At 45.4% G+C, this 24,342-nt stretch overlaps 1 protein-coding gene across 2 annotated transcripts; it reads right to left on the bottom strand.

Moving 5' to 3' along the window:
• Positions 1-5,612: 5,612 nt before the first annotated feature.
• On the bottom strand, positions 5,613-23,230 carry KIF2C (kinesin family member 2C). Of its 2 annotated transcripts, XM_083867325.1 has the most exons (21): positions 23,154-23,230; positions 22,952-23,046; positions 20,663-20,764; positions 20,394-20,442; positions 17,551-17,667; positions 16,716-16,832; positions 16,218-16,318; positions 15,863-15,958; positions 14,912-14,966; positions 14,664-14,826; positions 14,290-14,380; positions 12,610-12,673; positions 11,419-11,510; positions 11,027-11,169; positions 9,428-9,632; positions 8,854-8,964; positions 8,289-8,356; positions 6,960-7,062; positions 6,766-6,882; positions 6,281-6,407; positions 5,613-6,092 (listed from the first exon to the last, which is right to left on the bottom strand). In XM_083867325.1, the coding sequence occupies exons 1-21, from the start codon at positions 23,215-23,217 to the stop codon at positions 6,016-6,018; spliced, it is 2,157 nt and encodes a 718-aa protein (XP_083723451.1). In that variant the 5' UTR covers positions 23,218-23,230; the 3' UTR covers positions 5,613-6,015. The 2 variants fall into 2 exon arrangements, with proteins under 2 accessions (XP_083723451.1, XP_083723452.1); XM_083867326.1 differs by lacking the exon at positions 16,716-16,832.
• Between the last annotated feature and the right edge of the window lie 1,112 nt (positions 23,231-24,342).

Below are 24,342 nucleotides of genomic sequence, written 5' to 3'. Positions count from 1 at the left end.
CACAGCAATCCCAAACACCAGAGCCAAGATTCCCAAGACCTCCAAGCCGAGCTGTTGTGTGTCTCTGCCAGACCCATCCCGGGGCTCTGCAGACACTCAGGGCCATGCAGGTGAGGAGTGGGCTTTGCTGGGGGCAATGGGCAGTGTTACCACATGTCCATCCGTCCATCCCTACTCCGGCAAGGACTGAACTGTGCCTGTCTCCTTGGCATTGTGGCTGTGCTGTACAGCCCTACTGCCTGAAGAGAACACCCTGCAGGGCTGTGTGAAGACTGTCCCCATCACTCTGCCCTTTCCCCCCCGGGATACGATGGGAGACGTGCCCTGTGTGCTTATGGAGCTCATGCTGAGTGTGCTGTGTTCAGTGCACCCGGAGGCCCGGTACAAAGGTAGGATCTGTCTGACCCACACTGGGCGGTGTGGGGCCGGGCTGGGCAAGCGTGCCGGGGGCGAAGGGCGGGCACAGGAGCTGTAGGTGGAGCGTCCCCGGAGCCGCGATCCCGCCTGGCTGTGACCGACCCGGGGCGGGGCGGGGCCGGGCGCGCCACTGGCGTTCAGGGTAATTTGCATACCCAGGGTGCACCGCGCGGCGGTGCCGCACACACGGGGAGATTCGGGCCGAGATTCCCCGGAACCGCCGGTCCGGTGCAGGGCCCAGCTCTGTCCGGTACCGGGGAACGGGACGGGGCAGCAGAGGGGCGAGCCTGGGGAGAAGGGATGTCGCTGTATTCTGGGTGGGGACAGCCATCGACCGGTACCTGCCGAGAGCGATCTGGGCGCATACTCTGGTTTCTCTTCAGATCGTATAAATCTTTCGCCTTTTACTAAAGATTTCCGTGGAGAGGAACAGGCACGAGTGTCGAGAAATTTTTTGAGGCTCCATTTCGGTGGAGCTATCCCTTATACGGTTAAAAATAGAACGAATCAGTAGTCTCTTATAAAAGACTGTATTTCCGGTCTCGTACACGTTCCAGTGTTCCGGAGCAGAGCCGGGGTTTGTTCCGGCCGGGCTCCCGGCAGTACCGACCGTGGATCCACGGCTCTGTCCGCCCCGCCCTGTCCCCCCGGGCCGGGCACATCCCTGCCCTGCTCCGGGCAGAGCACACGCGTGACGGGGCGGGGCAGGGCCGGGGCAAACCCTCCTCCCGGCCCGGGGGAGGCAGCGGAGCAGCTGCATTGCCGGCGGTGCGGGAGGAGCGACAGCTGCAGACCCGGCCGGCAGTCCCGGGCAGCCCAGCCCCGCACAGGGGACAGACAAGGGGCTGTCGGCGCCCACCCGAGCCCAGCTCCATTCGGAGGCCCCTCTGCGAGCCCTCCCGCTGGCACGCTCCACCAAAGGGGGCCTTGCTCAGAGCCGACTTTGCCTCCGCGCGGTGCTGCCCGTGCCGGGGATGCGGCCGGCCCCGAGCGCCGCGGGGTCATTGTCTCCTCCCGCAGCCGTGTCCCCAGCCGCCCCGCAGGAGGGCAGAAAGCACCGGGCCGCCTCCTCCGCTCGGCACACCCGGGACGGCCCCGCCGAGCGCCGCCTCTCCCAGCCCGCGGTACCGGCGAGGGGCGGGTGCCCAGGCGGGAGAGGCGGCGGAGGGAGCGGGAAGCGGGGAACGGGATTGAGCGAGGATTGCCGTGCCCTGTGGGGCAGCAGCGGGGAGCGCGTATGTGCGGGGCTGAGCAGGGCCATACTCTGGTTTCTCTTCAGAGCGCATAAATATTTCGCCTTCTACTAAAGATTTCCGTAGAGAGGAACAAGTACGAGTCATAAGAAAATTTTTGTGGCTCCATTGCGGTGGAGCTAACCATTTATGGTTAAAGACAGGACGAATGCTGAGCGTTCTTCGGGGTGGGCTGTTGGTAATGAATTGCGGGGGGGCAGTGGGGAATACAAGCGCTCCCCTGGCGGTTCGGGCCGCGGGAATAGGGATGTGCCCCGCAGCGCTGTCAGCACACCCGGCCTGCCCCGCCCACCCGCGGCCCCGCCCCTCCCGCTCCCGGCCGCGCTCCGCTCGGGCTGATTTGCATACCCAGAGTGCCCCGCGGCCCCGCCGCTGTCCGGCCCTGCGGCCGCCGCCCCCCCCCGGGCCCGGGGGGCGCTCCCGGTGTGCGCGGCCCGCGGGGTCGGCCCGGGGGGGGATGCGGGGCCGGGAGTGATGGTGGGTCGGGGTCGCCCTCACTTCGGGGGTGTGGAGCAGACGGTGGGTGTGTCGGGGCCGGCCGAAGTCGGTATACTCTGGTTTCTCTTCAGATCGTATAAATCTTTCGCCTTTTACTAAAGATTTCCGTGGAGAGGAACAGGCACGAGTGTCGAGAAATTTTTTGAGGCTCTACTTCGGTAGAGCTATCTTTCTTTTGGTTAAAAATAGAATTAATAATGCTCTAGTACAATTGAGGTAATCCGGGTGGTCTAGTAGTTTTTGTAACTTGTTGTATATATGCTCTGTTGAGTCTGTTAGGAAGTGTCTGAGCGCTGGCCAGGGTCTCTGGTGACCTTCCATCAACACCTGCAGGGTTTAGGCCTCCCATTGACAGGCAGGGGAGGTGCAGAGGGCTGTCCCCTGAGCCAAGGGCTGCAGCAGCAAGGGCTGCCCGGGTCTAGGCTGTGATAGCCTGCAGCACTAACGCCACCCTGCAGACCTCCAGAGATGTGCTGAGGATGTGAACAGTTCCAGCTCAGCAGTGCAGGCCACAGTAGCCCAGGCTGCCTGAGCTGTGGCATGTGCATAGATAATTATCTGTAGCCACAGTGTTTCCTGAAAATCTACATCCATCCTCCTTTCATGCTAGCAGCATAACTCCACCTCTAACACCTTAGCAGTGTTTCAAAGCATCATTCTCTCCTTCCTAGTGGTCCACATGCACACAGAGCCGCCCTCTGGCTGAGAGAGTATGTTTAAAAGGCAGCTGCCACAAAAGCCATTGGGTGAGAAACTGGAGCAGAATCTACAGGGCCATAAAAAGAACCTCAGACAAGTGGCATCTTTTCGGTACAAAATGACTGGGCCATGTTCACCCATTCACCTCTGGCACTCCTCTCTGTTGGGTATCCCAGCTCTGTTAAGTCTCCAGCCCTAAGCTGTTTGTGTTTGGGAATGAGGCAGAGTCGCTGCCTGCAGGTGGAATTGTTCAGACTCTCCCTCCTACTGCCACGGGAACTGGCTGGAAGTTTTATTTATAGGGAGATGTGAAATTTGCACTGGCCTTGTGTATTGTCACCCTTGAGCCTGGGCCTGGAAGCAACATAGATCCTGCAGAGGACTGAAAGGTGCTGCATTGCTCATCACCACTGTATTCTCCACACAGCCACAGCCAGCAGTGAAACACCCTTTTGTAACATCAGGCACTCACTGGAAAACCTAGTGCCTATGATAGACTGCACAATCCTTAATGAAATTCAGCCATTTGCACTAAAATTGGTTTATTCAGAATGAATTTCCTGCAGTGTCCACAAGATAGTGCTGTCAGAACACCTTTTCTGCAAAAGCAGATGACAGAAAATGCTTGGTGGATAGGGAGGCAAACCTGAGTAGTTTTCAAGTGACATCCTCTCAAAAAAAAAAAAAAAAAAAAAAAAAAAAAAAAAAAAAAAGTGGTAACAGTTGAGTCCTGGGGTTTTTATGGTCACACAAGAAACTTGCCAGACTAATATACACAAGGAAGTTCTTATTGATTATTAAACAGTTGGCTCTCAGCAAGCCCCAGTGTTAAATGATTGTTAATCCATGCACAGCTGAACATCTATTGTTTATTTTGGGACTCTTGTGTCTGTTGGTGCTACTAGGGCAGGACAGGGACACAGCATTTTCAATTGGGATTGCACAAAGGCCATTGACTCAGGCCATGGTGTGGTTCTTCCCCCATCCAGGGTAGGAGCTGATGGCCTGCAGATCAGGTCTCTAGAGAACCCCTAAGGCAGATATAGGGAAAATAGACAATGTTAAATCAGAGAGGGAAGGTAGTAGGCAATACTTTGTTCCTTGCATGGAGAAAGGCTGGATAATCCAAGAGTACTAACACCTGAAGTGGAACAGGATTGTCTTGCTTTCATCCAGACTTAGTAGGGCATAAAAGTCCTTTTACTCTGGCTGGCCATCTTAGTATGATGCAGGCAGAGCCTAGACCCAAGTCAGCTTTCACAGCTCAGAAACCCTCAGAGTGCTCAGCCCCACTCTGTTCCCAGAACTGAAACTGTTGAGCACAAAGTGCCCTAGCTGTGGAGGATTGTTCCTGGGTTGAAGTATCCCTTCTTTAAGTGCTTGTGACTAATGTTTGCTCACATCCCTCAAAGATCCCTAACTCTTTTGCTATCTTTTCCAGGCCAGCCCTGAAATGTAGCACACAATTGATCCAGTCCAGGCTGAATAACTAGCCTCCAAGATAACTGGCATCTCCAGACACACAGCAAGGATACAGTCCACAGATGGCAGGTGCAGAGGTGGGAGGGCCTTGTCACTTAAATTACACCCTTGACTTTCAGAGGGAGAAGGTAGCTGTAAGAAAAGGGGGAGTGTTGGGAAAGATGGGTCAGGAAGGGCTTGTGGATATGATTGCCTGGTAAGAAATACTAGAGATGTCAAACCTGTGAGTGAAATAGAAATGAAGGCCAGCTTTGAGATGTAGGTATGGCAGGCAGGAAGATGGTGATTAGCTGGAGTTAGGTTGAAGGACAGAAAACAAAAGGATGCAAGAATGTAGCCCCTCTCCACCCTGCCAAGGCATCAGGGAAAAAGTAGATAAGAAAAGTAGTTTTTAAGAGTTTAGACTATAGGATGATATGGTAATAGAGTAGTTCTCATAGGCTGCATGCAAAGTTTGTAGGTTTTGTATCTTGCGGCAGTTGGTCACTGTAAATTAGAATATTCAACAGAAAGGGGATATAATGTATTGTAACAAGGTGCCCGTTCTCTTACCGCTCTTACTCTGACCTCTCTCTTGCTCTTACCTCACACCCTCTCTCTCTCCCCCTCTCTCTTTGGGGCTCCCATCAGCCGAGGCTGGTGGCTAAAGGCAGGCCCTTTTTACCCACAACTCTTGCAATAAAACCACGTGTTTCTAGAATATCTCAGGTTGGCAGAGTTCCTTCTCCCTGCTGTCCACGGATGATCCTACAAGGGAGTAATAGTAGAAGGGTCCCTTTGTGATCTGATGTTTGCATAGCTGCATCCCATGTTGCTGAACCTAGAGCTCACACAACTATTTTGTGCTTTTGAAGACAAATGCTGAACTGAGCTGAATAAATAAGAAAGAGCAGGCACCAGTACATGCCTTACAACTGTTCCTCCCCATTCCTGCTTTTTCCCAGAGGAAGGGTCTGCAGGGCAATCTGGACCCAGGCTGCACACAAGGGCCATGGCAGCAGACAACTACACCTAAGCCAGCTTCACCCCTGTTAGGGGATCCCAGCAACATCTCCAAATTAAGAGACAAAACATATTTTGAGTGATTTTTATGTAAACATTACAAGTATAAACTTTGAAAAGAAACTTAATTCAAGAAATCAGCCTCCCTACCAACAACCAGCCAGTCTTCGGGAGCTGTTAAACTTTATTTCTGTAGGACAGATAATGAGATCCAAGAACATTTATTTATTCAACTTCTTAAAATACTGTTTTTTACAATCACATAGTCAATTTTCTCTCTAGAAAAGCAAAACTTGCAACAGTTTTGCAATGTTTCGAACACATCTGGAAAAGGTTATGTGTATACATAACCTATACATGTGTATTTAGTTATCTTAGGGGAGACCATTGTCACTAGCAAAGGGCCAAATGCCAGATATCTCAGACAGAGACTGCAGGGTCTCAGGCCCTCTGCCCAAGCCTTGCAGTGGGTGCATTTTAGCACTTTGCTGGGTACCCTGATACAGGCCATGAAGAAAAAAGCTGCTGTGTTCACTGCCCTTGGGCATGTGACCTGCAGACACCCTACCACACTTAAAACAGGAGTCATGCAAACCACTGACAAACATGCAAGACAAGACAAGTGCATCCAAGATTGCTTGTGAACCAGGTTTTGCTGTAATGACTAAGGCCTCTGCCTGCTTATCTGCTTGCTGGCTTGCTCCTCCAGTTGCATGGCAGTCGCCAGGGCATCCAGTGTTTCTGTAGAGAAAGGTAAGAGCAACAGGGTGACTGATGTGGAAGCTGAACTCTCCAGCCCAGCTGTCACTCTCAGACCTCAGAGCTATGCAGGACTGGATGCTCAAGCCCCCACAGATATGCTGGTGTTACTTTCAGGTCTTTGGAAAAGCATTAGTGACAGTGCTAGTCAGATACAGACTCTAGCATACCTCTGACACTGAGGAAATTTCTTGAGCTGTCCTCTATGAAGTACTTAGCTCTGCTCACAAAGGTCTCAAGATCGTAGTCTGGTTTCTCTGTGACTCCCAAGAGATAGTCAAGTTCAGTAGTCGTTCTCTGTATTTACAAGGATAATAACAGTGATGAGAAATGGACTTTCTGGAAATTCAATTACTTTCTTCAAATCTAGCAGTCTAATCAACATGGCTGAGCTTCTACAGACCAGGAGCAGTCAGTACTCATTAGCAAGTAGAGGTTGCTATTTGGAGGGGAAAGGGAACTGGCAAAAGCACTGGTATCCCCCACTTTAACCAGTTGGGACAGAAAACACAGGAAAAAATTGGCAGTGAGGAAAAAAATAACACCACTGGTACATTATCTTGCATTTCTGCCTCCCCAGAAGCACTTGGCTACCAAGCAAGCTGCTACCAACATATAGAAGGTAGCCTGGGCTGGGTTTGCTGCTTCCCCATACCTGTCCCAGTTCTCTGAGCTGTTCTACAACCTTCTCCTCCAGTTCACTAATTTGAGTCATAGCCTCTCGATAGCTGAACATGTGGGGAGAGAGTTCTTCCTCTTCATCCTTGGAGAACTGCAAGAAACAGTTCAGGTAAGAATAACAAATTGTTCCCAGCTTTGAGTTCAGTTTAGCCCACTGCACCCACATACATTGAGTTGAAGACCTGAGCCTTCTGTACTGGTCTCAGTCTCCTCAGTCTCCATCTGATTCTGAGTTTCACCACCTCCATCATGAGGGCTGAGTTCTTTCACTCTGCAAGAAGAATATTTGTCAATCAAATTCATCTTCCATCAGTTTCTTGGCCACAGCATCACAAAATAGCAACTGCAATCAATGAATGTTCAGCAAGAAACAATCTTCACTTTAAAAGTTGCACAATACCATCCTCAGAACAGGCTTATATGGGCAGAAACCCCTAGAGACTGTGGGAAGGAAAGCCAGGAGATGTTTGTGTTAAGGAAACTTTCCTGTCTGGGCATCCAGGAGCCACTCTGGCGGTTACACTCACGTTGGTTGAGCTGGGGCTGAAATCCCTTCACAGTGGGTAGTACATACACCTTGTACATAGTCCCTTAGGTCTGTGTGTGTGCATGTGTGTGACTATGCTACAGCAAATACACTATGCAGGTTGCTGTGCTAGATTCTTAACTATGTTAAGTATTTTTAACAAAGTTAGGCCTGTAAGTGAGCTACTGCCGTGCTTATAGTAAATTCAATACTCTTATGTTAAATTATTTAAATTAGGCTATGGATTAAGTGCAGTTAAAATCTTTAGGCCTAAACTGTTGGTCAAGTCCAGGGCTATGTTTGACAAGTCACATAAACCTTGTGACTCAAGGGTAGGGTCTCCCTTAGTCCTTTCCATCCTTACCCTTTCTTTTTCTATCCTTACCCCTTTGTCCATTCCTCAGGCTTCCAAGTAGATAATTTAAAGTTTATTTTGGTTTTAGATTGATTGATTTTAGTCTGTTTTCTTTTCTGTGTACTTTAACCACCTAATAAGTAATAGAGCAAACTTTGCCAACAAACTTTGTCTTTCATTTAATTTTAAACCTGCTTTTGCTGCTGCCTTTGCCAGTGGTTCTTCGAGTGAGCTAAAACACTAATTTGTGACACACATTCTTAGCACACCTTCACAGATGGGTCACAAAGTACTACAAAAAGTAAAAGGCATGGAGGTAAACATTCAGGACAGGGTTAACTCCCTACAAGAACCAGGGCAGTCTGAAATCTAGCATGGGAGGAGATTCCTTTGAGGAAAGGCAACATTACTCATGATGGTTTTACATCATCTCTATTACGTCTCAGACAGAACACCCAGGTTAGTTTCATATGACAGCTCTAAGATAACTTTGCTCCTAACAACCATCCTCCAGGTTGCCAATACAAACAATACAAGAGAACTTGAGGTTACAAAGGTCAAAGTAAAAGCAGCTAAAACATGTTTTACAGAATCCCCAGGTCCGAAAGGCCATTACCTGTCAGCGTATCTCAGTGTGTTTAAGGTGTACTCACACGAACTCATGCCTGGAGAAATCATTGCTATCTGCAAACACAAAAGAAACCTCAGTGACTCCTATCTGACTTTTGGTCCTACAGATCTCACCACACAGCTGAGACATTTGAGGACAAAGGGTTAGAGTTGAGGCAGCCAAGTCCATTTTTCTTTATGGATTCTGTGGGACATGCTAGCATCCCTGTATCCAACTTTGTCTTTGTGGGCACCTGCTGTGCTTCACCATCCATAGAAAGCAAAGCTCTTTGAGAGTACACCAAGCTCTCTTGCAGATTCACTGTATTAAAAAGACTTCCACAGCCCTGCTTCTACTGGAGTTGGACATAATTCACCAATTCATTATCTCACTCACCATGGACAAGTTTCCATAAGGAAAGCGTTAGGCTTATTGGGTCTTGGGTTGTTTTTTTTCTTTTAACAAGATCTAAAGCTTTCCTACATAGAAACCCCCCTTGCTCTAGAGGAACATGCAGCTATTTGGTCAAATTATAGAACACAAGCATTGTGCTTGGCACGTGCATACTCACCATGCAGGTCCTTGAGTTTGCTCCTATGAAAGAGTCTCTTAGCACCTGTGTCAGCTTGCTCTCCCGAAAAGGAGTATGAGACTTGTTCTGCCCTAAAGCTCGGATGCATTCCTAGGAAAAGACAAGTCTTGTGAATGCAGTATTGGCATCTCTCTTCAAACAGCTCTGCAAATTATCAACCACCAATTGCTGGTAAACCCAGCAGGCTGAAGAATAGTCACATGTATTGCTCCAAGTTCTTCATAGTCTTTAAAATATACTCCAGGTATCCAACTGTCACAGGACAGTAGGCATAGCCATCCTGTGTCACAAAACCCCCTCCAAAAAATGGCCGACTTGAACAAAGCTTGAAATAGTTATACCTGTGTGTCTGGCCTGACAAGACTACACTAGCACTACTTTCCTGGAAACATTCTAAATGAAAGTATACTCTATTTTTAGGTTGCTCACATCCTAAACTACTACTTTTTTTGGTTGTTTTTTCCTTGTACTGGAAAGAAATAGAACAGATAACCCCAGAGTTGAACAGAATCCACACGTGGATTATCACTCTGCTCCAGGAGCTGTAGCTCACCTTCAAAGCCAGCAAGCTCTTATTGATTTCAGCACCTTCCATCCGTGTCTGCCGATCAGCACTAGATGTGTCTGCACCCCTTTCATTTCCTGCCAGATCCACCAAGGAAAATTTGCCGATCATTTGTCCTCTTTGGCGCAGTATGATTTGGAAGCAGGCGTGTGACCGTGAAGAGCTGGCGTTTGCAAAAGTATGCCCGGATGTCCTACAGCAAGGTGCAAATAAGCCTTAGAAATGTGTCACAGAAGACAACAGGTCCTGACAGCACTAGATAAGACCTGTTGCCATTCAATTAACCTCCTAGGGTTTATCCCAAATTAATACTTTAAGTGTGTGTGAATTACAGAATTTCTTCTGAATAAGAGCACAGGATTACTTGTGAAAAATGTGAACCTGCACCCTGGATATAGAAATTTAAGGCTATTTAAGCTGCCTGACTCAACTCAGCCAGCCTACATTGGAATGCCTTTCTGAGTGCTAAAGCCTCACATGAACTTGAGCTGGAAGTCACACCTTCACAGCACACCACATGTCATTTTCCTAATGCATCTGCCATTATACAGTAAGCGCAGCCAAGCTCCCCACTAAACAGCATTAGCTGTGCTAGCACATTACAATCATGGTAAATCCCCTTCTCAAGCCAAGCCAGCTTGGCACTTCACCTCTGCTGTGCAGCTGCACCTGCCCCATATCACTGCAAGGCATAGAGTGACAGCTTTTAATTTAAATCTCCCTGTGACCTTCACTGTCATTTTTTCCCTGAGAATGCTGGCAGGTTCACTGTTCCACCCTTATCCCTACTACTGAGGAAAAAGGAGGGAGTAGCCTGAAACGTAAAAACAGTTCATTACTAAATTGCCAGCCAAAAAAGGATGCACAGAATGCTGAATAAGCTTTTAGGATGTGCCTATTTGCCCACACAGTGCAGCACAGAAGCCAAGGAGCTCTCATTGCCTATGAACATTTCCACAGCAGTTGCAACTTCACTGAAGCAGATAACACTTGGTAATATAGATTTTGGCTCCCAATTAAAGATACCAGTATAATGGCAGAGCTGCCCCTACCACAGCCTTTCCTGCCAGGATGATGTGCCAAGCCTACAGCTGTCCCTTGGCACCTGTTTCCAAGGATTCTTTAGATGGAATTCCTGAACAACATGCAGTATTTTTGTTGCCATTGGAATAGCTCATCTGGCCTGCAGTTAAGCCAAACCATTTTTGCAGTTATGGTTCACACCAGCTGCTGTTCCTTGATCTTACAAGCCCACAGGGATTACTTGTATTCCTGTAAGCTAGCTGATACTTCTAGAAAACACCAAGGTAGCCATTTCCTCATGTGAATGGTTTCTCTTATTGGAGGACATGTGAATGAGGAGCTCTGACATTTTCTATGGAAGGCAGGCTGAACCCATTCCCTTCTAGTCCTTTGTTGTTTAACCATTTCCTGGTATTCATGCAGAGGTGCTGCTCAGTGCCCTTATTGGGAACAACAAGCTTCTGTTTAAATCTCAAAGCACCAGCTACAGGCATTATATATGTTTTTCTAAACATGAACATGCAACAGGACATGATTTCTCTTATAGGTTTTAAGTCACCAAACCTGCAGGCACTGCCAATTGTGATCACTTTGATGACATCCTCAGCACAGCCAACTGGTCTTTCTTGGAGACCAACAACCTGGACCTGTTGCTTGCCATCCTCTAGGACCCGTAGCTTGGCCTTCTTATTCAAGAGGTCAAACACCTATATTTAGACAAAAAGATTGAGGCAAACCTGAACAAGGACTCCTTGTAAGTATTTTTTCTGTCTTTATACAAAGCTATATAGAAATAACATCTTTAATGTAGACTTCAAATTCAATTCCAAACACAGCAATAAAAACAGAATACACAGAACTATAGAAAGTATTAAGTTTGACTCAGCTACTTATTAAATAGTCAACTAAAGTAATTAGGTCAAGCCTAAAAAAAAAAAAAAAAAAAAAAGTCTTACTTTTCCATTGTATATTTCAAAGAAAGTCACATAGACTTCCAGATTCTGATTCCTGTACCTGGGCTGGTTTAGAAGGAGGAAGACATCTTGTGCTAGTGAGGAAAGACAGAAGTTTAGTTAACTGGTTTAAAACATATTCTAGTTGCTACTTGATCTACTTTCAAACACTGCACAGCTATAAGGCAGTGTCTAGCACTGAGTAACAGTCATCCAAACAATGAGTGCTATGCTACCATCTGGAGAAGAGATTCAGCAGCATCCTTACCCAGGGACTGAAAACAGGGAAATACAGGCATTTCAACTGCTAATTCCACCCACAGACAGCAATCCTTATTGCTCTGAGGGCACACTGGGATCCTCTATTGTTTTGGACAGGCCTGAAAAAGTCATGTGTTTGTGTTTCAAGGGCATCTTGCAGGAAGTCTAGAAAATATACATCCTTGAGCATCTACATTGCTGAGGTTTGGAGACAATATACTAGATTAGTTGACCTTATGGCTGGATCCAGTGCAGTTTTTCATTAGACTCCAGACTTTGAAGCTGAGCTGAAAAGCAAAGACTCCTTAAGGGCCAGTCATAACTATTTTTCAGAGGTCTGTCAATAGTTGTTCTTGGTTCAGCTGCCTTGCTGCTGACTAGGTTCACATTGGGTCTTTCTAAAGGGAAGGTAAAGGTCAGGTTTCATGGTACTTTCCAGGCATTATATCAAGGAGGGGTTTCTAAGCATCCATTTTCTGAAATAATTCTGGACATGCTAGGTTTTTTTGCATTTAAAGCTTATAGGACAAAACACAATATATACATCCTTTTGCATAACAAGTTTTATATCACAAATGGGTGGAGTTGTGTTGTACTCAGATATGCCTGAGACAAAACCAAAGCAGAAGAATCAAAATTAAATGGTTCTGCCCAGCAAACACCTAATTAGAAAATGTGTCATCTCTTTGTATCAGAAACAAGTATCTTCTGGTGAGTTCAGTATGAATGTAAACACAGGCTAGAGGAAAAAAAATGTGAAATGAATGAAAAAAAATACTCATACCTCCTGCAAACACCAGCTATTATTATTAAAAACACAAATACTTTATCTATCTTTTACTGGACACGTTTAAAATAATCATACAAAACCAGATCTAGTTAAGAAAAACAAGCATTGATTTAATTTTTGTATCTATAGAAGGATCAACTTACAGGCAAAAGCATATATGCCCTTTGAGGCATTTTGGGTTCTCCCAGAGAAGTCTCCACCCATAGTCTGTGAAGAGAAAAGGCCAGAGGTCAGGCATGGCACCAACAAGTCAGCCTATCTGTTCTTAGTCCCAAAAACAGGACAGGAAGTTACTATAGATAACCCCCAATGCCAACAAGATTACTGGAACACAGTGCCAAATTAGCTTGCAGCTTCCCTATCAGTTCAGAAATAAGATATGGCCTACACAAAGCAGTGCACCTGTAAGGCTCAGGGGTGCAGAGTCAAAGCAGCTGCTCCTCCAAGGAAACTGCTTTGACACTGCCTCTAGTCAGAAGAGACAAAGCTTTATTTGTTAGCATCTAGGTTGAATAATATTTTGCAGCTATTTGCAAAAGTTAACACCACATGAAAATATAAATTTAGAGCAGAAAATACCTTTAACTCCTGTGACCAAAGTATCTTTAATCATAATAAAATTTTCAGCTACTGCTATCTTTGTGACTTGCTCTACCACTGTTACTTAAAACACAGCTCAATCTCATGACACATTCTCAATCTACCAGAGTGTAACATGCAGTACTCCAGCCTCAATGTACAGCTGTTGTCCCTGCACTAGTTCTGCCCTAGGACTGGGAAGGGAAAGTAACTTCACCTATGATTTTAGTGCATCATAGCTGTATTCCTGTAATGCTGGTCAGGTAAGCAGGTTTCCTGCCCTTTCCAGTGCAGTGAAGGCAATCTGTGTTCAAACTTCTATAAAGCTCCAACTTGTTGTCTGGATTAGTGGAAAAGATCTGCAGGTCACTACATAACACTAAAGATAGGAGGTGCTAGCCTAGAACTTGCCTCTAACACTGATCAACAGCAATGACTGTCTGATTACTCAAAGCAGTGCATTAGCCCAGTCCAGGGCAGATCACTGTGGTTTCAGGTAAACTCTTCTTCTGGAACAGGAGAGCACATGTGACTCCACTATCATGCTGTGAGGATCCTCCTCCACAGTTCCCAGAAGAAAGTTAAAGACAACACAGCTGTTGAAAATTTAGAACAAGCTTTCTCTTTTGAGACAAAAGAATTTTCACAACTCTTGAAGCTGCAACTATTGTACTGGAAGGAGTGGTTCGAAAGCAAACACACTAACTCACCCACTTCACAGTACCAGATCACTTTAATATTTATGTGCATCAAGAGGCTTATTCTATATAATTGCTGAATTCTTTGGAAAAGCACAGGATAGACAGTAGGCTTTGTCTCAGATGTAGGCTAATAGCTCCACTTTACAGACAGGAGTTAAACAGCAACAGGCATTTGAGGCAATGAATAGCCGTGACTAAAACTGACATATCAGGACATCCTAAATCTTTGAAAAGTCAGCTTTTCTTTTTTCTAAAGAGAAAAAACTTTTTCTATTTCTTATTTCTAATTCTTTTTTTTTTTTTTCTAAAAAGATTTTTCCTAAATCTTTTGAAAAGCCAGTACAATTTTCCTCACAACCTCCAAGGAAACCCACTAGTACATAAAGCTACAGAAAATGAGTTAACATCTTACAAAGCATTAGCTTTAAAACAATAAAACCAAGATCCAAACTTCTTACATGATCCTACTCATGCTCAAACATCAGAGAGCTTTGAAATACTTTTTCAAAGCTAGAAAATTTGAGACCTTGAAGAAAAACTTACATGTGTCTTGCCACTGCCTGTCTGGCCATACGCAAAGCACGTTGCCTTCCCACCCTCAAAGATGGTCTCTACAAGAGGTCTAGCAGTGAATCTGAATATTCAAAAGATGAAAAATAGCTAAGGCAAATATTTCATACACTGCTTCATCATAATCAGTTTTAACAAGAAAAGAAACTAAAAAAAAAAAAAGCAAATCCTTAGGCAATCAGCAAGGCTATGCTAAAAATAAGCCTTAGACTTCTCAGTCCTTCAGCTTCCTCCAAAAAGGATTCTAATACTTATTTCAAGTAACATTTTCTTTAAGCTTAGATGCTATCTAGCCATAGCTCCATGCTTTTATCTGAAGGTCATTTCCAGTGTGCAGCAAGCATTACCTGTATACCATTTCATTTGAAGAAGTTTCATCAAATGAAAAGTCAAATCTAAATGTTTGGGTTTCAAGGTATTTTGTTAGGTCCACTTTCTGCTTTGGCTCATGCACCATCAGGACACACTTGCTTGGAACAGTAACCACATCACATTCCTTTTTTTGAAGTTCTGTTGAGAGAAAAGACCCTCAGTTTTAACAAAAATGAACAAAGTCAAACTGTTCAAGACAGAGCTGTTTGGTCAGTACACTCACCAAGCCTATTGAGAGGGCGCTTTCTCACACAGACACAAATCCTGTGCTCTTCTATCTAAAAGAAAAGAAAATAAGTAGTTATTTCCCAATTACACTGTATTACAGAGAGATCTGATGCTCACATCCATTTCTTATATGCTGATCTCAGTTGCTTCTGGGCCAACCCATTCATGCAGGGATGTCAGTCTTAAAGTGCATTCAGTGCAAAAGCAACACTATGAATTTACCTTTATGCAGTATTCTCCAACATATAAGGTGGAAATGCTGTCCAGCAAAATTTATGATATGAATACTGCAGCTAGGGTCAAATAATTAATCAGACAAATTAATATTTTCATTTACCCCAGAGGTTTTTAGTGAGCTGGAGCTCTTTTTTCATGTAGCAAGTTGAGCTATTTGTGCCGCACAGCTACATGCCAGATGAGCTGGGAATTGCATATGCCGTTTGGTGAGACAAAAGGCAAAGGTAACAAGCTCTTATCCTGTCACACAGTGATATGTACACCGTGTTTTTTAATGGCTGAGGGTACTGACCAAGCCAGGGTTCTCTAGTTTTCAATCTCTACTTTTGCTCCTCCACTTTTTGACCTATTTTAAATTGCTTAACATATTACTTGCTTATATAACATGTTCTGTAATAGGCCAACAGACCATTTTAAATTATACCTGTTCCTACAACAATGGTTGTACCACTTACAATCTGGTCACACATCACTGCATGATAACTGTTAAACCACAGGCTCACTAGTGACACATGCAAAGTAAACAACACAACTTAGCCCTAAATAGGGAAGGCAAGTGACGTCACAGATACCATCAGCTCCTCAAGCTCAGAGAATTTCCAAGGTGTAGCAATGCACCAACAGCTTGATGCCAACATTTTCAGTAAAAAATAGAGAAGTCTGTCTACAGTCTACAGTTAGTAGCAGTTAGTAGTCAGTATTTACTTACTGGATCACTTATAGATATTGGCTGGCAGTTTAAAGTTGCTCTGAATTCCTTGATCATACGTGCAAACTCCCAGTTTGGACAAGCACTGTCAAGCTCCTGCATAGAAAAACCACGGATGTGAATGTAATTGATCTATTGCAGCAAAAAAGGCCCCAGGGCCTATTAAACAAGCAGCTGTATGCAATTCAAAGCATTTTACAAGATTCACAACTTTCTGAAGCCAGAATCAATCCATCCTTATGTACAGCTTTCTAAGAACAAGGCCTGTCCAAAATATGTTTTGATATCAACTACTGTACTACAGCATCCTTAGACACAGAATTTCCCCTTACAAGTGTATTGTAGAGTACTCCACCTGTGCTCTTTTTATCCTGATTTCACTTATTTGAGCTCTCTTTTCTTCTCTCCTGCTTCTCATTTTCTCCATCTCTTTCACAATGTTAGATCTTCTTTGAACTAGATAAAATGAAAACAGTTCCTTGGATTAAAATTTCATACTAGGTTTTAAGCACAAGACAAATACTTCCACTCTTCCAGGTTGCTGACAGACTAGCTCATAGAGGAAACAATCATCTTCAGAAGGATGGCCATCAGTTTTGTAGCACTTCCTTCCCAAACCATATCTAACTATCACAGAAACTGCCTTGGAAGCCACACTAAAGCAAAGGTAGCATTTCTGAGGCAATACCACTATAACAGAATTACACATCTGTAATAAAAAATAAACAAGAAATTCTGTCTTGCTGCCAAAGTCACCTTTTCAAAGCTTTAGCCTCTGAGTACACAAAGCAGCAATCACAGAGTGATTCACTGCTGACTGATGAGTCAGTGTTTATCCACTGCTCCTTGGTACCTGGCCTCTCTGAAGAGCTCGTTCTAGCAGCAGGCAGATGATTTTCTGTATTTCCATTTACACTTGACAGTGAGGCTTCTGGAACATAAGCCAACCTGCTAGCCCTGCTTTGGCCAGCTGCAGAAAGAAGCCAGACCAAAATCAATAATTAGATTGCAAAGATCAAGAATAATGTTGTAATTTGTAAAGCCTCAGACTACAGGCATTTCTTGACTCCTACAGGAGGAGAAAGAACTATCTAAAACCTGTGGTAAATGTGCAAGCAAACTTTTAAATCTTTTGCCAATGACCAACTTTTATGCAATTCTGTAAATCGAGGCCAAACCAACTAGATAAGAACTTAGTATCAAGCCCCTTACTTCAGTGTTTTTGTAGAACTTAACATGCAAGGTATGCCCTCAGCTATTCATAGGGCAGTCTAGTAAAATAACTAAAATTTCGGAATTCATTGAGGCTCAAGTTCTTGTTTTACTCAACCAGTATAGGTAAAACAACCACCAGTATAGTTACAGGATGTGTTGTCAGCAGTGTTAAGGCACTTCTCTTCCACTCTAGCCCCACAAATACCATTTTATGCCATTAAGCAGACACCACGTCCCTGCAACTTCCCCAATCATAGCTCTCTGGCTAAGAAAGTACATCATTATGCACAACATTATTTCCAAACTCCTTTGGAAAACACTTCAGGTAGGAGCCCTGGATATTTGGTCTCTCATTTTATCTATGAAAGAGTTCAGGTTGCTCTCCCACTGGGATTTGCAGTTTGAATAACTAAATGCACACAAAGAGAAAATTATTCCACGTTAAGAATTCACTGGGATGTTTCTCCACTCACCAGGGAGCAAGGAATGTTTTCTGGTTTGCAAAGAAGTGCAGGGATCTACTGTCATCTCCTCATCCGGGATGCTGTATGCGGATTCTGCGGTAGAGATCCTGGGACGGCCACGCGCAGCTTTGGAAACAGGAACCCAGAGACACTCAGACACTTGCAATTCATCAATTGCTCACAAAGTATAGAGCAGTGGAGAACAAGGTGTGGTTAAAAGGATCTTTTCCATTAGCAAAGTGCTGGACAAAGCAATGCATGTGGGTAAAAAGAGACCAATAAACCTCATTACTATAGAAAAAGCAAACATTTCATTCCAGATTTGCAATTCCAGTGAATTTCTTTCAGATTCCACTAAGGATTCACAGAAGGATATGGCAGTTCCAGCACCTTAACACTTAATACCTAGGAAGGAGGAAGTTTCAAGTCAGAGAATCACTAAATCCTCTGAAGCTTCACACTTGCAGGGCTGTATGAATTAACTCTTTGATGGTGGCAAGGGTATGGCAGCCTGGCAACTGGCCACGGGCAGCACTGTGCCCACACACCATGAGGGCACCCACACACAGGCTGTGTGTGGTGCACAGTAGGCTGGAAGCTCCATGGCACTACATTCAGCTGAAAGACCCTGTATAACCACAACAGCAAATCTTTGAAAAAGGTCCCTTTGTAGGCAGTCTCCATTTTCACGTGCCAAGGTATTTCTTTCACTGAGATCAAGTCCTTTACAAACCTTCCTAGGGGAAGGATTGGAACGTTTACCTCAATATATTTGTTTAAAAAAGCAAATCTTATATGAAAAAGAAGTGTGATACACAAGCTAGAACTCTCTTCACCTCTCATGACCAGCAATTATTAGAATTTATCCAGAATGAATCACTATTATTTCAAAGGGTCCGTTGGAGACCAAGGGTTCATTTCAATTCTGAATCAAATTCCTTAGAACCATACCCAAAATTCATTGCTCCTTTTAACTCTACACCTTGAATATTCTGCTCATGTGCAGAGACATTAGACGTGACTGCTGCAATTTTAGAAACAAAAAGCATCAGTTTCATTATACTCAGGAAGGGCATTTTATTCCATTTTCTCTTGTCCCACATGCCCAGACCTGATCTCATCTCACACTCAGCAGCACTGTTTCTATAAATGCTGGTGCTTCTGGACAGGCAAATTAACTGGAGGATTCACTCCATGTAAATAGGTTTGATCCAAGTGATTCTTGTATGTGAGGATATTCAGCATCCTCAAAAATTCCTACTGATTTGTGAGACTGAGGCAACATCTATTTCTTAATTAATTTCAGAATTCTGTCCCAGAAGACAATGATACAAATTCCGTGGCATCAGAGAGGCAGGAGTTAAAAATACCTGTTGCCTGTCCTACTGGCACACTCTGCTTTTCTCCTTTCCTAATAAGATGGAGACAGACACCTACTGATCTCCTTTAATTTGTGTAGTCTAAGAACAAGTCTGAAGCAAATGTTAGCTTCCTAATTAGTGCAGTGAAGGGTTTTTAACAGGACAGATACTCTGACACTCCTGGGCTTTAGCTAGTTATAGCAACAGAAATTATTTGATGAATACTGAAAACACTGCATCTCTTAAGCTCTGAGCAGGTCTCTATTAGGGACAAGAGTGTGCCAGTAGGACAGGCAACAGGTACTTTAAAAATGCAATTAGATTTTATACTTCAGGAGAGCTGTGACCTCTGCAAGGACATCTTTCCATCAACCAGTGACTGGATTAACACACTTAGTGTTTTCCAGCTAGCTAGCCAGTTCTATTAACAGACCTATATATAGACAGTCATGACTATACCACATCATTTTTTTTTTGTTCAGTTCACAAAATTTATGGAATTCTCTGAATTTGAGAAAGATCAGGATACTCTAGTACAGAACAAAGTCTTACACATTAGGATTCTTGGACAACTCCTGCCTCTCTGATGCCACGGAATTTGTACTATTGTCTTCTGGGATCAGCTTCCCTGTCTTGCCTTACATGCAACAGAAGAGGCCAGACAAGCCCAGGTGTTTTGTTTACAGCTCAGTTGAATGGAGAAACACAAGTTTTGGCTAACCGTGCCCTTTAAGAGAATCATTAAATTAGTAATCATTCAGCTTCAGCATCATTCACTGTATTATAAATAGACCAGTAATGCTGCCATTTGCAATTCAAAAAGCCTAAAGAGTCAGCTGAAAAAGCTAAGAGAATGTAGAAAATAGGCATTTTCTAACTCCTGACACCTAAGGAAGAACAATTTCTTAGCAATCCCACACTGACATCTCTATCTACTCTTCTGGCTTTGCTCAACACGTTGTACTGACATGCAATCAGGGAGCTGGGCACATCAGCTGGAACTTTGCCTGCCTGCTCTGAAATGTCTCCAAGCATAAAACTCTACTTATTGTCTAGGGAGACTACTTGATGAGGAGACATACATTTGTCACCACTATTTCTTTCTTCTCCTTTCCACTCTCATTCTGACACTTTTAATTTTAACAATTGCCACTTAACATCTGTTGTGTGTGGCATTTGTAAAGCTCCATACAGAACTTTAAAACTCACTACAACAGCAACTGCTTAGTGACATTTAAAGCAGGGAATAACTACAGCAATCCTGCAGAAGAGGGGAACACATCAACAAACCCCAGCTGACAGGAATAGGACAGCAACCTGTTAGGAGAGTTCCTGCCCTCAGGACTCCACAACATTGGTATGAGATAGTGTTGTCTTTGTTAGCACTGCCTGAATGAGCAGCCTTATGATGCACTAAGGTACAATCTTATACAATGGAAGACCAGCACAATTCCACAAGGGTATAGCAGAGAAAAAAACACATTTTCTCACCTTCCTGCCGAGTAGGAATTTTTGAAATGGTTGTTCTACGGTTCTGTTTCTGAAAAACAAGAAATGCTGTAAGCAATCAGAGTAAGCAGCAAACACTCAGCACTGCTCTTCAGGGCAACATTGATACAGCAAGAATTTCTGACCAAAGCCTAACTATGAGACAGAAAAGACAAGGTAGAGATCTCAAACTTAAAGACCAGGAGTATTATATATAACAAGACCTATGCATCAGTATCTTAGAAGAAACTAAACTACTTTAAAGCACTTACCTGTAAAGTTACATTGTCTTGCAAAGGAACGTTCTCTTTCACATCAGCGGGAGGTAGTTCTAATAATTCAGGATTTATTGCAACTACAGCATTAATATCAACCTGGAAGAACAAAGGCAGGATTTTACATAGCAGAATATTGCTGCTACCACTCAGGGACTGTTTTTTTCTAATCTGGAATTTGAGGGAAGGCAAACAAACTCAACCCACTGCCCACCAAATGTTATATTAAAATTGCTTGGAAAAGCATAACAGTAGTTCCTATTCCATTTGAACAATCTGGTACATCTAAATATACCAGACAAAATGTGCTAGTTAAGCCATTTACCCTCATCTGCCAAACACCACACAGCTCTGCAGGTGCCATAAAGCACTTCTGAAGAGAAGGGCAAAGCCCATTTGGCATCCCCTGCTCTAATCTCCCACTGCTAATCTTAGTAAGTCTCAGCAGCTCTGTGACTTCTGTGCTAGGGGAGCATTAAATGTTTACTGTGATTGTGCTTACCAAAATACACATCAAAGAGCTGCTTAGCCTTTGGGAAATGAAGGATTCAGCATTCAATCCATAACTTAATTCACCTGTATCTTCACCTGTTACGGCAAATGACTTCACCTGGCCAGCTATCACTTCCTCACTGACCCTCAAGTGGAATCATAATCCTGCCTTCACCTCATCATGGGGCACCCTGGCAAAGGCAGGGGTAGGGCAGGCTTGAGCACAAATACCACAACTCAGTCTCTGTTCTGTTTTTCAAAACTATCCCTGCTGAAGAGATTAAAAGCACCTGTACACAAAAATTCCAGCAGGTTGCAACTGGAATTCACCTAACAAGGCAACACAAGCACCACCAGGAAGTTCTTGAGCTCTCAACTAACTTTGGAATTATTTAAATCAGAGTCCACAAGAACAGAAGAAAGCAACTATATGAATCTGTCTAAAATGTGAAAATATCACTTTCTAGCCTAAGAGAAGTAATCTATGAAGTCTAATTCGTATGGAATTGGTTAGCAGCTAATAGGAAAGTGAATTAGCTCAGAAGGAAGTGTGTGGACAATATAAGTGTGCGTAAAAACATGCACAGCACACATGCATAAGCACATAAGAAAATTGCTGGATTTTGAAGTACCTTTCTAAAGATTTAACATCTTAACACATACATGTAATTTAGCCAAGAATTATATTTGAAACTGTATATTTTTTATATTTGAATGCAGCAGGCACACACACAGAATAAGATTTGGTTTCAAACAACCAGCCAATGGCAACTTCTAAGATTTTCACCAAAATCCAGAGTCTGCACGTTTCTAGAGACACCACAAGAAATGATGAATGATGCCTTTAGTTCTAGTTTTCATATTTGCAGACTGTGTGCTGCCTAGGGATGTAGTTCTGGGCCTCATATTAAGTGTTAGTCAGCTCTCTTCACAGGTTAGGTAGACAAAACAAATCCTTTTTCTGCAGAGAACCAAGGACACTTTTCAGGCCCAAAAGCACAAACAATGGCAGTCTGAAGAGAGGAACAAGAAGGATGAGACCTCACAATCTGAAGCTGTAATTGAACAATTAAATCCAAATATGCAAATGGACCAAAATTTATAAAAGTGTAAGATCTCGTGACCAGGGTGCCATTTTTGTGACTATTCTTGGTCCACCCGGGGTGCAGCCTTAGTCGGGTTCCTGTCCTGCCCAGGGTGGATTCTGATGGCCTTTCAATAAATACCTACTTTATTTAGCTCTTTCCAGTCCCTGTTTCTGGTCAGCCTTCCAGACAACAGGACAAGTACAGGACAATTTGCTGAGTGTCAGACATTTTAAGTGTGAGGATTTCGGCCACATCACCTTCAAATCATCACCCAGACCCACCTCTCTCCTATCTCACACTGCATTTATTTCATATCGGTGCAGAGATTCAGGAAATCAAATCCAGCCCTGGGAAGCCTGAAGGCCATAGCAAAAGACACGGAAAGCCAGCAAACAGCCCACAGAGCTAGAAAACTGGATTTCTTGGGACATTCAGCATCAGTCAACAGTGCGAGAGGCCCAACACCTCCTTGATCCCTCTGGAAGGCAAAGGGTGCAGCTTTGACACTGCAGCTCTCACACCTTACCTTAGCACATCTAGAGCATTGCTTTCGTTACGGCTGAAACTGGGAGAGCACGGAGCACCCCGGGGCAGCAGGGCCGGGCCGCCCCTGACGAGCCTCAGGCTGCCCAGGGCTGATCCCGCCGGGGCCCAGCGGCGTTGGAGCTCCCGGGGAAGGAACGGGCCGCGAGCAGCCCTCACTCACCTCCTTGCCTTTGGGGGTGCCACCCTCGCACCACTCCACGGTCACGGAGTAGCGCTCCACATTCACGACCGTCACCGTTGCCTTCTGGATTAAGCCTAGAAAGAGCGGGCGTTGAGCCCAAACCCGGCCGCCGCACGCCGCCCGGACTCCCGCGGGGGGCGGCGGCCGGGACCCTACAGACTCCCCATTCCCTACTCCTCACCGTTGCTCCGCGTGATGTTAATAACGGCGCCGGGATGGAGGTTACGGTGGAGGCAGGAGTCCATGGCGGGGGCAGGGGCGGGGAGAAGGAGCGCCAGCAGCAAAACACCCGCCCGGCAACCGCCGCCGGTTTAAACCCCGCGCGCCGGCGTGCCGCGGGGGCTGCCGGGAGGCCCGGTGGGACTACACCTCCCGACAGACATCACCCCCACCACCACCCTGCGCCCCACCGCTTGGCCTGACGGGAGATGTAGTCCCAGGGGGCGGGTCGGACTGCCGCTCCCGGGGAAGGGAGGCCGGGACGGTCGCCGGTCAGCGCGGCTGGGGGCGGGCGGAGGCGCCGCTCCCGAGAGGAGCCGCGGAGTGCGCCAGCCGCGGCCGGGCAGGATGGAATATGAATATATGAAAGCTCGGGGCCGGTGAAATATGGATGTACGGGCGCGGATCCCGCAAAAATTGGCCGAAGGTAGTCACTGCCGACATACAACGCCACAGATGTGTTTTCACGAATCTAAGACTCTCATTTGAATTAAGGAAGTTAGATCTATTTTTGAACAGGAATAGGGGTAGCTCTACCGAAGTAGAGCCTCAAAAAATTCATCGACACTCGTACTTGTTCCTCTCCACGGAAATCTTTAGTAAAAGGCGAAAGATTTATGCGATCTGAAGAGAAACCAGAGTATGCCTATTGTCGCCTTCCCAACACAGCCCCCGTGTGCTCCCGCCCGCACAGGTCACGGCGACACTCGCCCCGCCGCTCACCGGCCCCGGGTATGTCCGGCCGGGCTCCGGGGGCCTGGACACCTCGGGCAGCCCCCCCGGGCCGGGCCGGGCGGCGGCCGCAGCGCTGGACAGCGGCGGGACCGGACACCGGCGGCGCCGCGGGGCACGCTGGGTATGCAAATGAGGCCGGTCAGGGGCGGGGCGGGCGCAGCCGCCGGAGGCTCGCGGGTTCCCGGTGGCGCTTTAAGGCCGGCTCGGCACCGGGAGCCCCTCGCTCACTGATCGCATCCCGCGGGATGGGCACAAGTAAGAAACTCATGGCTTGAGACTAAGGAGCTCAATAATGAAAGCAAAGTAGTATTAAATTAAAAGTTGTAAGGAAAATAAAATAGAATCGCAGAATAATCTGGGTTGGAAAAGGACCTTAAAGATCATCTCGTTCCCATCCCTGTGCCGGGAGCAGGCAC

The sequence above is a fragment of the Zosterops lateralis genome (genome assembly GCF_965231275.1).
Source record: "Zosterops lateralis genome assembly, chromosome: 9".
Classification (NCBI taxonomy): Eukaryota; Metazoa; Chordata; class Aves; order Passeriformes; family Zosteropidae; genus Zosterops; species Zosterops lateralis.
This window is presented reverse-complemented; position numbering and strand designations above follow the sequence as displayed.